Here is a 14,593-nt window from a genome sequence, read left to right as displayed (position 1 = left end):
ACTAGATGTCCCAACTGCTCAAACCAGAAGTATATTTGTTTCTAATATAATTAATCTTTTACCTATTCTGTGACCCTTTCTAATACACATGACAACTTTAATGGAGTAAAACAATAATATTACACAAATGTCCAAATTACACTTTAAAAAAGTAACTTTTAGCTTGTTACCATATATGGCTATTGTGTAAAGAAAAATATTAATAACAATTACTAACTTTTTTAGTGTTTGCAACATACTGGGCTACATACTCCATACCAATGATCTCATTTCATCCTCATAGCAATCCTATGAGGTAGGTATGATAGTTATTTCCATTTGCTAAATGAGAAAAGCACTTGAAGTCACATAGCTAGCAAACAGCAGAATAGAGATTTGAACCAGGTATTTAGACTCTAAAGTCCACATTAACTGTTAAGCGCATCAAATGGGGGTAAACAATATTCGTAATCCTTTAGTTGGAGCTTTAAACAGGAAGAATTTTAATACTGTCTAGGAGATGAATAGATCCCCATATTCAGCTGCAATCACCCAAACAAAATACAAAGGCTTTTATGCAAGAAGTGAATGTAAACAAGCTAATCGCTTAACAGGAACTCAGTACAATTTCCTTGATTCCATTTAGCTAATGTTTTAGGCCAATCTGGACTATAATACCACACTCCCAGAGAATTTTGAAGCAATAGTAGTTTCCTAATACACTCTCCAATTTAACAGCTGCTAAGTACTACTCACATAGACTTGGAAAATCTTTCATCTCCCTTCAAAACTTAGCGTTCCTAGTACAAACATGACCTTACTTAATAAAGTAAAGCTCTAACTACAGCAAACAAGTTCAAACTACTGGTAAGCAATGTTCCATTAATTCAGCTGCTATCAGCAGATCTCTCCCTCCACAAAGTAGATGAGTAGACAAGTCTCAAGTTACCATAAACTTAAGGAGATGGGAGGGAGAGCTCAGGCACAATGTAAACGAATTTACTCAATTTCCTATTTTGGTGGGTGGCAAGAAGCTTTCAAGCTAAATTTACATGCCATTCAATCTCAATTTCCATCCTCATGTTTATAGCTTTCCAGAATAGATTAATGGAGAGTTCATTTCTGCATTAAAATCTTAACATGGGGCGCCTGGGTGGCTCAGTTGGTTAAGTGTCTGCCTTTGACTCAGGTCATGGTCCCCAAGTCCTATGTAGGGCTCCCTGTTCAGTGGGGGAGCCTGCTTCTCCCTCTCTCTCTGCCTCACCCCCTGCTTGTGCTCTCTCTCTTGCTCACTCTCCCTCTCTCAAATAAATAAAATCTTAAAAAAAAAAAAATCTTAACATTACCTGGCAAAAAAAGTTTTCATATGTGTATAACTGGGGTTAAAAACAGGACAGTAGGGATCCCTGGGTGGCGCAGCGGTTTGGCGCGGGCCTTTGGCCCAGGGCGCGATCCTGGAGACCTGGGATTGAATCCCACGTCAGGCTCCCGGTGCATGGAGTCTGCTTCTCCCTCTGCCTATGTCTCTGCCTCTCTCTCTCTCTCTCTGTGACTATCATAAATAAATAAAAATTAAAAAAAAAAAAAAAAAGATTCTCCCTCTCCCTCCTCCCACACTCCACTCTTTCTAAAAAAAAAAAAAAAAAAAAAAAAAACAGGTCAGTAGACCCAAAACAGTCACATATGCTAAGCCCCACATCACTGAATCAAGTCTTAGCTTAATTACAGTCTCAGACTCTGCCAGAAGTGGAATCTTAAACAGGTCAATCAGGAATCACCTGGTCAGCATTAGTGAGGTAATCTGTCTGATAGACCCCTGTCATCCCCTAAAGGAAAGTGAACTTGCCAAAAATCAATCCTCTTTTTGCTAGCATAACTTTCTTGTTCCACTCTTATACTTATAAAAGGCTTTCACTGTGTACAGTTCCTTGGAGCTCCTTCCTGTCTACTAAATGGGATGTTGCCTGATTCATGATTCACTGAATAAAGCTAATGAAATCTTTAAATTTTACTTATTTGAATTTTGCTTTTTAACACCCAGTAGACTAAGAAATGACAGTACTGACATTAAGAAGGATAAGACAAGCCCTGGAAGGGTTAACTACAAGAGAAAAGAGTTTTGGCTGGAAACTACTAGCAACCCAGATCTACATTTTTCTTTAAATCAATGTACAAGAAATTATGGGGAAAAAAAAAGAAAGAAAGAAATTATAGGCTAGATTTGACCATTTGAGGGCATTCTAACTATGCAAAACTACATGGAACTCACTTCCATGATATTCTGAAGATGACTATCTTCAGAATAATCCCCATTCTGTGTGTGCTCCTCCCCAACATTTTACTGTACCGTAAATATAAGTAAATTTTAAAAATTGACTTTCCCCTGTTGCCAAAAGGGAAGGAAAGAGACTGTTTTTCCCTCCTTTTTCTTAACGCATTTCTTTGAATAATCTAGTATTTATAAAACTTTCCTCTCTATCTTTGATATATATGCAAATCTTTTTAAAGGTTAAATAAGTTAGCTGCAGAACTCAGGAGTGTTTTTCTAAAGGTCCTAGATGCCATCTCTTTAAATGTAAATATCAAGGAAGCCAGCTCCTCACTCCCAGTCACTGTAGGAGTTTAGCCTACACACCTCATTACTTGCACACAGAAAATGGAGAGGTTTTACTTTTCCTTCAGATAAAGGCAATTAACTAGTACAGGTGGCCACCCCAATTACCATTTGTATTTAGGAGGAACTATGAAAGCATGTACATCAAAAGGTGCTGTCAAGTCTTCTTACAAATTACCATCAATTTTGAGACTGTATGTAATGGACTGTAAATGGTAAAACCTCTTTTTTTGTTTTTGTAATCTCAATAGCCGATTATTTGTGATGTATTTCAGTCTGGTTTAATGCTTATTCAATAATAGAACTAGTTTCTTTCATTCCACATTTGTGAAGAACATTTCTTAGGTGAGCAGATCTTAACTTTTCCCCAACATAAATGTGGAGAAATTCAACTCCTTGCTGGGCTACCTCACTGTCAAGCCAGACCTTGATGGCTCCCTCAAGATAAGAAGAAAAAAAAAAAAAAAAAAAAAAAAAATCCCACCCTGACAAGGGTTTTTTTAAGGGACTTGGCCCATTACTGTTATCTGAGTACCAGATCCTTCTATACCATTCCCTTCGTGACACCTCCACTTGGATTTCAAAGACATCTTTTTCAAAACTGAACTCATGTTCTTCCTCCAGAATTTCCTAACACAGAAGCACAAGCCAGAAAATGAAGAATTGGCCCTACCACATCCCTCTCCCTTCTCACCCCAAAGTGAATATACTACCAAGCTCTATTGATCCTACTACCTCCTAAATAGCTCTCAAATCCATTGACTTTTGCCTCCATTGAGGAGCCAAAGTGATCTTTTAATAACATAGACCTGCTGATGCTACTCTCATGCCTGAAATTCTTCAATGGCTTCCCACCATTCTTAGGATAAGCCTTAAATCCTTGGCGTGACCTATGAGGGCTGCATGGTCTGATCCCAGCCTACCTCTTCAACCTCATCTCCCTGACTCTCTCCCTCCCTCTCTGCCCTCCAGCCCCAAATGGGAGCTTAAGCTCCACAAGGACTGAAACCATGACTATCTGCTCATGCTGTATCCCTAGCCCAGCACCTACCATATGATAAATGCTAAATAAAATATATGTTGAAGAATAATGTTGATAAAGCAACTGCAGCATCTTAGGAGCACCTGGGTGGCTAAGTTGGTCAGGTGCCCATCTCTTGATTTCAGTTCAGGTCACGACATCAGAGTGGTGGGATCTAGTCCAAGTCAGGCTCCAGGCTCAGCCTGGAGTCTGCTCATCCCTATCACTGCTCCTCCCTCTGCTACTCTCCCTGCTCATGTTCTTTCTCTCAAATAAATAAATAAAATCTTTAAAAAAACAAAAACAAAAACACCCTGCAATACTAAATAGAAGGCAAATAAAACATTAACTAAATTAATGCATGGTGAAGGAGAAGAATGTCTCTATACGTTTGCATCCTAGGTGGCTAACATAGGGTGTGGACCATAGTGGGGCTATAAAATGTTTGTTAAAGCATTTTGCAAACCAGAGACAATATGATGAAACAAAATATTGGCACTCAGTGCCTATTTATCTTTGTAGTACAAATCATCAATGCCAATTAAGTCTCTCCTTTAGATATTTATCACTTCCCTTATCCCCAGCCTCCATCCTGTGGGCAACCAGAGGTCTAACCAACCACATGTTTGAAGGAGGCAGGACTCCAATCAGAGCTAGAAAATAGATATGGTATGTGGGAGTTGCTTATAAATTCTGAGAAGCAAATAATCCAAGACGGGGGAGCAATACTGCTCTTTGGATAAGATCCCTACCTACATTTTGTGTTAGACTTGGGCGACATTCCCCAACCCTTGGCCACACAGGTCTTTCAGTAACTATAAAACACAACCTCCTCCTATTCTCCAGGCTTCACACATGCCCCTACTTCCCCCTGGTAGTTCTTTTTTTTTATTTTTATTTTTTTTTTAACTTTTATTTATTTATGATAGTCACACAGAGAGAGAGAGAGAGAGGCAGAGGGAGAAGCAGGCTCCATGCACGGGGAGCCCGACGTGGGATTCGATCCCGGGTCTCCAGGATCGCGCCCTGGGCCAAAGGCAGGCCCTAAACCGCTGCCTACCCTCCCCTGGTAGTTCTTTACCCTTCTCTTTGCCCAATTTAACTCCAACTCAGTCCTTTTTAGGTCTCAGCTAAATATTTCCTCAGCAGAGCCTTCTTCTTCACTCCCTCCCTCTACCAAATGGTCCCATTCTTCTTCACTCCCTCCCTCTACCAAATGGTCCCATTATCATTCTCATAGCTCCCTCTACTGTCCTCCATAACATGTGCCATAATCAAAATTAATATTTAGTTTATAATTTTCTAGCTCCACTATTAGACTTATAAACAACCTGACAGCAGGGAATATGTCGGTTTTGGCAATTACTATATTCCCAACACCTAGCACACTGCTAATAGAGTAGATGTGTTCAATAAATATCTGCTAAATAAAGGAATGAATGAAATACATAGATAAGCACTAGCTTTTTTTTTTTTTTTTAAGATTTTATTTATTAGAGAGAGGGAGGCAGAGACACAGGCAGAGGGAGAGGTAGGTCCCATGCAGGGAGCCCAATGTGGGACTCGATCCAGGGTCTCCAGGATCACACCCTGGGCTGAAGGTGGCATTAAACCACTGAGCCACCCGGGCTGCCCAAGCACTAGCTTTTGAAGGACATAGAATTGGCTCTGCCCTTACTAGTTCTGTGCCTTTGGATAAACTTCTTACCATCTCTGAGCCCATTTCTTTCTTATAAATAAAGATAACTATTCCTACTTCACAGAGTTATTGTGAGAATTGAATAATCCAATAAAATGCTTAGCATTAAGTCTGGCACATTACACTCATTGAATGTTAACTATTATTATTATGGAGAAAAAGAGGAATGTATGTTAGGGAAGGCACATTCCATGCTCTTGACTAGAACACAAACACAGCTCCATTTATACATAGTTTCAAATGTGAATAAAATATTTTAAGTATACTATGAATGTACTATCTCAAAGAATACTGAAGAGAGCACAGGCAAGCAGTAATTTCATTCACACTGGCCATAGCAACTTCTTTTAAGATATGTCTTCTAAAGCAAGGGAAACAGAAGCAAAAATAAACTATTGGAACTGCATCAAAATAAAAATCTTCGGGCAGCCCCGGTGGTGCAGCGGTTTGGCGCCATCTGCAGCCTGGGGTGTGATCCAGGAGACACGGGATCCAGTCCCACATCGGGCTCCCTGCATGGAGCCTGCTTCTGCCTGTGTCTCTGCCTTTCCCTGTGTGTCTATGAATAAATAAATAAAATCTTTTAAAAAATAAAATAAAATAAAAATCTTCTGCAAAGTGAAGGAAGCAATCAACAAAACTAAGAGACAACCTAATAAACGGGAGAAGGTATTTGCAAATGACATATCCAATAAAAAGTTAGTATCCAGGACTGCCTGGGTGGCTCAGTGGTTGAGACTCTGCCTTTGGCTAAGGACGTGATCCCAGGGTCTGGAATCGAGTCCCGCATCACGTTCTCCGCAGGGAGCCTGCTTCTCCTTCTGCCTATGTCTCTGCCTCTCTCTCTCTGTGTCTCATGAATGAATAAATAAAATCTTAAAAAAAAAAAGTTAGTACCCAAAATATAGAAAGAACTTATTAAACCAAAAAATACATAACCCAAATTAAAAAGTGGGCAGAAGACATTAACAGACATTTTCAAAAGACATACAGATGGCCAATAGACACATGAAAAGATGCTCAGCATCACTCATCATCAGGGAAATGGAAATCAAAAACTTCAATGAGATACCACCTCACACCTGTCAGAATGGCTATAACCAAAAATATAAGATACAAGTGTTGACAAGGATGTGAAGAAAAAGCAACCATCTTGCACTGTTGGTGGGAATGCAAACTGGTGCAGCCACTATGGAAAACAGTATAGAAGTTACTCAAAAAAAGAAAAATAGGGATCCCTGGGTGGCACAGCGGTTTGGCGCCTGCCTTTGGCCCAGGGCGCGATCCTGGAGACCCGGGATCGAGTCCCACGTCAGGCCCCTGGTGCATGGAGCCTGCTTCTCCCTCTGCCTGTCTCTCTGCCTCTCTCTCTCTCTCTCTCTCTCTCTGTGTGACTATCATAAATAAATAAATAAATAAATAAATAAATAAATAAATAAATAAATAAATATGAAAAATAGGGGGATCCCTGGGTGGCGCAGTGGTTTAGCGCCTGCCTTTGGCCCAGGGCGCGATCCTGGAGACCCGGGATCGAATCCCACATCGGGCTCCCGGTGCATGGAGCCTGCTTCTCCCTCTGCCTATGTCTCTGCCTCTCTCTCTCTCTCTCTCTGTGACTACCATAAATAAATTAAAAAAAAAAAAAATAGAACTACTCTATGATCCAGTAATCGCATTACTGGGTATTTACTCAATGAACACAAAAACACTAATTGGAAAGGATATATGCACCCCAGTGTTTACCCCAGCATTATTTACAAGAGTCAAATTATGAAAGCAGATCAAGTATCCACCAACAGATGAATGAATAAAGAAACATATACAATGGATTGTATATATCATACTCACACACACAATATATATTTTGTCTATATATATAATACATAACATGTATATTGTAGTCTGTGTATATATGCATATTGTACACATATACACTGTATGTGTACATATACATATATTGTATAGTATGCATATTGTGTATATATACAGTTCATTGTGTGTACATATATATATATATATGTACACACAATTCAGTCATAAATGAAATCTTGCCATTTGCAACAACATGGATGGAGCTAGAGTATAACGCTAAGCAAAATAAGTCAGAGAAAGACAACTATGGTATGTTTTCACTCATTTGTAATTTAAGAACCAAAATAAAGAAAAAGAGAGAGAGACAAACCAAAAAAAAAGTACTCAACCATGGAGAAAAAAATTGATGGTTACCAGAGGGGAGATGTGGGGGGTTGGGTGAAATAGGTGAAGGGGATTAAGAATACAGTTATCTTGATGAGCACCAAGTAACATACAGAATTGCTAAATCACTATATTGTGGGCAGCCCAGATGGCTCAATGGTTGAGCGTCTGCCTTCAGCCCAGGGCGTGATCCTGGGGACCCAGGATAGAGTCCCACATGGGGCTCCCTGCATGGAGCCTGCTCCTCCCTCTGCCTGTGTCTCTGCCTCTCTCTCTGTGTGTCTTTCATGAATAAATAAATAAAATCTTTTTTAAAAAATCACTATATTGTAACCTGAAGCTCATATAACATTGGGTTAACTATGCTGGGATTAAAATTTTTTAAAAAAAGAAAAAAATTAAATAAAAATTAAAATAAAAGAATCCTCAAATAGATCTGTTCATAAAGCCAAGAATCTTTTTGGATGTGAAGTGATCACGCATTTATGTGGGTTGCACACTCTTGTATATAGTGTCAGATTCTTTCAAAGCAAAGGGCAGCAAGGTTCCAGACATGGGCTTCAACACGTAGATGACCTCAGTCCAACTATGCTGATCTTGGCCCAGGATGTGCAGATAAAACAACAGGCTTTTACCTTTAAGATAAGTGCCCTCCCATCCCAGTAAGAAACTCCATGCCTTAATGATAAAACGTTCCTTCATTCCAGTGTTCCCCAGCATCGGAGGGTAATCTCTCTCCTTTCCTGGTGTATTCTACATTCCCCAAGATAGCCCCCTTTAACATTGTTTCTGTTCTTAGATTCTCCAAATCTAGACACATCATTCAACTTCCCTAAGCCTCAATTTCTTCATCTATAAAAATTGAACTAAAATAGTACTTCCCCAGGCACCAGGGTGGTTCAGTCAGCTAAGCATCACTCTTGATTTTGGCTGAGATCATGATATCAGGGTTGTGAGATATGGTCCCGTGTCAGGCTCCAAGCTCAGTGAGGAGTCTGCTTTAGATTCTTTGTCTCACTCTCCCTTTGCCCCTCTCCGTGAGTGCATGTGTGTGCTCTCTAAGTAACTAAATCCCCCCCCTCAAAAAAAAAAAAAAATAGTACTTCCCTCTTGGGCAAATGGCTCAGTTTATGCCATAAAATTAATACATGGTAAGTACTGTTTTAGTGTTTCTACCAAATCCCTAACCAATCTACAATCCAGAAAAAAATGTATAAAAAAGATCCTTTCCAATGGTATAAATGTGTTTTTTTTTTCAAAGTCTGTGTTTTCTACAATAAAAGAAACCCTCCACCCAGCAATAAAAAGAATGATCCTAAAGAAGCTTCAAATGTTGCAAAGGAAAATAACAGAACAAATTACGTGGTCTTCTGTTTCCTGGAGAAAAGGTTAATTCAGCAACAAATAATGTATGCATATCCATTTTTATAATGCCTCCTTTTAAAACGAGCCCTATTGGGACTGCATAGACTACAAGTCAACTGTTAATCTGTAAGCCTCGGGGATCCCTGGGTGGCTCAGTAGTTTTAGCAGGCGCCTTCGGCCCAGGGCGTGGTCCTAGAGACCCGGGATCGAGTCCCGCGTCGGGCTCCCTGCATGGAGCCTGCTTCTTCCTCTGCCTATGTCTCTGCCTCTCTCTCTGTCTATCATGAATAAATTTAAAAAAAAAAAGAAATCTAGAAGCCTCACCACCTTGTCTTTGCGGACACTAAAACGTCATCCCAGAAAATCCCAGCAAGAAGCAGGTCACTGGTGACCCCTGATCAAGGCCCAATCCTGGTCCTTCCTCCCATCTCTGCTCCTTCCCATCATAAGCCTCAGGAGAAACAAAAAAGCATCGTTACCTTAGGCATTCTACAGGTAATCTCATTGACTTTTCACAACCACACAAAATTACTACGGAGTACCCAGGCGCCAAGTGTTGCAGACATTTGCCCAGAGTCGCACAGGCAGGAAGCGGCGGATCAAGGGCTGGAGGAGTACGCTCTCTAGAAGAGCCCCACTCCTGCGGGTGCTCAAAGGTCAATACTCTCCCCAGCCTCGGGACGAGCAGCAGCTCCCTGCCTAATCCCAGGTCTCTAACGCCAGGCTCCGTGACAGCAGCCCCCAGCGCTCGAGGCTGGAGGACACCCGGGTCCGAGGCAGCGGGCGGGGGGGAGGGACAGGTCCTAGCCGGGGTGGCAGGGGGCCGCCCGAAGAGAAAGCGCCAGAGGCAAGGCTCCAGGGTACGTGCCGCAGCGGAGCCTTCCCTTAGAGCGTCCCAGAGGCCGGCCCCGGGACGCGGCGTGCCCCTCGGGGTCCGCAGCCTCCGTTCGGCCTCCACAGCCGCTTCCCTCCCTCCGCCTGGGCCAAGGATGCACTCGAGTCGGGATCCACCCGCGCGCCTCAGCCCCGGGCCGGTCCCTCCGCCCCTCGCCACCTAGGTCGCTTCCTCCCCGGCCCTTACCTGGTCGCCCCAGGGACCATGGTCAATCAACTTCATCCTCCCGCCTCGGAAGTGACGCGAGACTTCGCTCGCGCGGCTCCGTCCAATCCCGGCCCTCGGGCTGCGCATGCGTGTGGGGCGTGCGTCCCTCCAGGTGCGGGTAAGGTGAACGGGCGTCAGAAGTGGGAAAGGCGGGCTCCTACCCGAGTGCCTCCCTTCCAGCTCTGGGAGGCAAAGCCGCAAGGTCGTGGCTTGGGTTTCGCACACCCTCTCGGTGGTGTGTTGAGGTGGAGTGAAGTGACCGGCCCACTACAGCATGTGTGCACCGTTACCAAGACTTATAAAGAATAAAAAGGTCAGTGGAAAAGAAGATAGGGCTAGAAACAAACCCATGAGCATGTCGTCACATTCCCCCCCCCCAACAAAGGAGCCACCATAAAGCAATGGGAAATTTGTTTTCAGTAAATAGTGCTAGATCAGTTGACTCCTGATGGGGGTGGTGTTGGGTAATGAGCCTTGACTCCTACCTCATACAAAAAAAAAAAAAAAAATCTCCATTCAAAAGTACACCTAAATGTGAAAGGTACAAGTCTGGAAAATAGCAGCACGATATTGTGACCATGGGATAGGGAAATACTTTATTTAGCAGGACACAAAAAGTACCAACCCTAAAGAGAAAGGCTGGTAAACTCGGCGTCCTTAAATTTAAGACACGGAAAGACAGAAGAGAGTACCATGCAAGGAATAGAGCGGAGAAGATATTTGCAACACATATGTCTGAAGGTGAATTGATTCCGGATATATAAGTAATTCTTGCAAGTACATTTTTTAAAATATCTGAGTGGTTGAAGGAGAACCATGAGAAGAGGATGTTGAAAGAGAAACTGAGGACAGTTCTCATAGTTCAAAATTCAAGAGATGGCAAAAATGTGTAAGTTGAAAAATCTCTCTCCCTGTTCTCCAGGTATCCAGTTCTCTTCTCAATAGCTAACAATGCTATTAGCTACATTTGTCTTTCCAGAGCTATCTTATGCATAATCAAGCAATTATGTGTACATTCAACATTCTCCCCACCGTCCCTTGTACAAACATCATACTGTAAACCTGCTCTGTATGTTGCTTGTAATCACTTTAGTCAGTATTTCATAGAAATCCTTGCAAGTACTCACAAAATCTAGAAACAGGAAATTTTATTTTTTTAACTAAATGTTAGCTATCCTTTCAAATGATATATTTAATATGTTTTCATTAGACATTTTCACAGGAATTTGTATACTCTCTTGCCCCCTGTCGATTGTTCAGGAAAGTCTAGGCTCCTGCTTGCATGTTCCCAAAATGCAAATGTCCCACTAATAAACCCAATATGATCCTGAGTCCTTACTGCAAGGCTGAGCAGTTTCCTAGGGTTAATTTTCTAAGCTTATCATCCATCTCTCTAGCCAACATAAACTTCAGTCCTGCTTGGAGTCATTCTGGAAGCAAGAATGAATTCCGTTGTTTTTATAACCAATTTGAGGTGGATTTTTTGTCAGATGCAAGTATAAGAACTCTAACTTCCCAGCCAGAATATTATACAAATAGAACCCATGGCTTTCAGTGAAAACGGGATGGGATGAGGGCACCTGGGTGGCTCAGTGGTAGAGTGTCTGCCTTTGGCTCACATTGTGATCCTGGGGTCCTGAGATTGAGTCCTGCATTGGGCTCCCCACAGGGAACCTGGTTCTCCCTCTGCCTGTGTCTCTGCCTCTCTGTGTCTCTCATGAATAAATAAATAAAATCTTTTAAAAAAAGAAAAAGAAAATGGGACAAGGGACTTCCCAAGAAGACAGAATAGACATGCTATTCCTCTTGCTAAGGTCAACTAAAAACCCTGGACAATGTATATTTTTAAAAGCATAAGAAGTGTCTGAAAAGTAAAGGGAAGGCACACTGGCTAGGGACCTTGGGACTGGAGAAACAACATGGTGGTGAGTTCCCTAGTTTGTGTTTTTGTTATTGTTCTTTACCTCATTACCCCAGACTGGGTACTAGAGGGGCAGACAACCTAGAAATGCCAACATTCACAGACAGAGCCCCCCCTCCCCAAAGCCCACTGCTCTCTCTAACTAGAAAGACAGGGGAAAGGGCAGCCTTGGAAGACAGAAAACATAAACAACGGCTCTACTCCAGCCAAAACACCTGACAAATACTTTGGCCCCATAACCACCTTTGCCGACAAAGGCTTAAATGGAAAGCTTATCCTTCCTCTCAAGCTAAGCTATAAGGGGACTCAGCTACTCCTTTTTTCCCTCTGCTCATATAATATTGGAGAAGGCCAAGTAGACTGGGACTTTCATTCCCATTGGGCAGAAGGCTCTGACCCAATATGGTGTTCGTAGAAACCCTGTGGGGAACCTGGACTTCCACCCCCACTTGATGGTAAGGAGGTACCCCCTCCTTCCTCTCTGGGGTGGTATTAGAGGGAGCTGATTGAAGAGTCAGGACCTTTAACACTGGAGACCCCTGGGTGGTGCAGCGGTTTGGCGCCTGCCTTTGGCCCAGGGCGCGATCCTGGAGACATGGGATCGAATCCCACATCGGGCTCCCGGTGCATGGAGCCTGCTTCTCCCTCTGCCTATGTCTCTGCCTCTCTCTCTCTCTCTCTCTCTCTCTCTCTCTCTGTGTGTGTGTGTGTGTGACTATCATAAATAAATAAAAATTAAAAAAAATAAAAAATAAAAAAATTTTAAAAAAGGACCTTTAACACTGCTCAGCAGCAATAGGGCCACCTCCCCCACCACATTCATGGAAGAGCTCAACAATTTGTGGGACATCCCCCAACGACAACAGAAAACATTCTTTTTAAGCACTCACAGAACACATGCCAGAATAGACCGCATTCTGTGCCATAAAAAACTAACCTCAACAAATTTAAAGGAAGTGGAATTATATATAGAATGTGTACCAACTACAATGGAATCAAGCTAGATATCAAGACAATAATAATAGGAAAATCTCCAAAAACTTGGAAGCTAAACAACATACTTTTAAATAATCCATAGATCAAAAAGGTAGTCTCAAGAAATTTTTAAAAAATACACAGAACTCAATGAAAATGAGAATACAATATATCAAAACCTGTGGGACACAGCTAAGGTGGTGCTGAGAGGGAAATTTGCTTACATTAGAAAAGAGGACAGTCTCCAACAAGCTAAAAATAAATTAGGGGAAAAAGACCAAAACAAACAGAAGGAAATAATAAAGACAGCAGAAATCAATGAAATTTTAAGGGGCGCCTGGGTGGTTCAGTGGTTGAGCATCTGCCTTTGGTTCAGGGTATGATCCAATGGTCCTGGGATGGAGTCCCACGTTGGGCTCCCTGCATGGAGCTTGCTTCTCCCTCTGCCTATGTCTCTGCCTCTCTCTGTGTCTCTCATGAATAAATAAATAAAATCTTTTGTTGAAAAAATAAATTTTAAAACAAAATTAATGAAAGAAAAAGCTGATTCTTTGAAAAGGTAAAATTGATAAACCTCTAAGGAGACTGACAAGAGAAGACACCAATGATTATAGTATCAGTAAGAAAACAGCATTATCACTACAGATCCACAGACATCAGAAGGATAATAAAGGAATACTAAAGCAGCTCATACATACATTTGACAACTTAGATGAAATGGACCAATGCCTTAAAAAGTACAAATTACCAGAACTCTCCCACTATGAAATAGAAAAGTAGAATAGACTTTTAACTATAAAATAATTAAAAGCCTGCCAAAAATGAAATGTTCAGGCCCTGAGAGTTTAATTGGAGAGTTATTCCAAACATTTAAAGAAGTAATACCACTTCTACAAATCTCTTCCAGAAAATAGAAGAGGAAGGGACACTTTCTAATTCTGTGAAGTCCATCTGTATTACCCTGATACCAAAACCAGGCAGAGGCAGTACCAAAAGAAAAAAAAAAAAAAAAAAGAAAGGAAAAGAAAGAAAGAAAGAAACTAAAAAACCTTTAGACCAGAATTCCTCATATAAAGGCAAACTTTTTAATAAAATACTAGCAATAGAATTCAGCAATTTTTAAGATTATATTTACTTATTCATGAGAGACACAGAGAGAGAAAGAGAGGCAGAGACATAGTCAGAGGGAGAAGCAGGCTCCATGCAGGGAGCCTGACGTGGGATTTGATCCCGGGTCTCCAGGATAACGCCCTGGGCGGAAGGTGGTGCTAAACTGCTGAGCCATCCTGGCTGCCCTAGAATTCAGTAATTTGTAAAAAGAATTATACACCATAACCAAGGGAAGTTTATCCCAGGAATGCAAAGCTGTTTTAATATTTGAGAAACAATCAATGCAATCTTTGATATTTAGAGGTTAATGAAGAAAATAAAGCATACGATCATATCAATCAGAGCAGAAAAAAGATTTTGACAAAATCAAACACCCATTAGTGATAAAAACATTCAACAAACTAAGAATAAAAGGGGACTTTCTCAACCTGATAAACAGCAGCTATCACAGTTGTCCATATACCTAATAGTGAAAGGTCAAAAACTTTCCCTCTAAAACACAAACAAACAAACAAAAAACAACAACTTTCCCTCTAAAATTGGACAAGGCAAGGATGCTCACTTTCACTGATACTATTCAACCTAGTACTAGAAGTTCTAGCCAGTGCAAT

General features: G+C 41.5%; 1 protein-coding gene across 3 annotated transcripts in view; it reads right to left on the bottom strand.

Moving 5' to 3' along the window:
* The window catches only part of DHRS7B (dehydrogenase/reductase 7B), a 63,393-nt gene extending 53,308 nt beyond the window's left edge, over nt 1–10,085 (bottom strand). The window contains exon 1 of one of the 3 annotated variants that reach the window (XM_025428096.3): nt 9,956–10,085. In XM_025428096.3, the coding sequence (XP_025283881.1) occupies nt 9,956–9,975 (20 nt within the window). In that variant the 5' untranslated portion in view covers nt 9,976–10,085. Of the gene's footprint in view, nt 1–9,201; nt 9,326–9,955 lie in introns of those variants that run through there. The other 2 variants (XM_025428099.3, XM_025428097.3) reach the window with 2 other exon arrangements.
* Nucleotides 10,086–14,593: the final 4,508 nt, after the last annotated feature.

Source organism: Canis lupus, chromosome 5 (assembly GCF_003254725.2).
Source record: "Canis lupus dingo isolate Sandy chromosome 5, ASM325472v2, whole genome shotgun sequence".
Lineage (NCBI taxonomy): Eukaryota > Metazoa > Chordata > Mammalia > Carnivora > Canidae > Canis > Canis lupus.
This window is presented reverse-complemented; position numbering and strand designations above follow the sequence as displayed.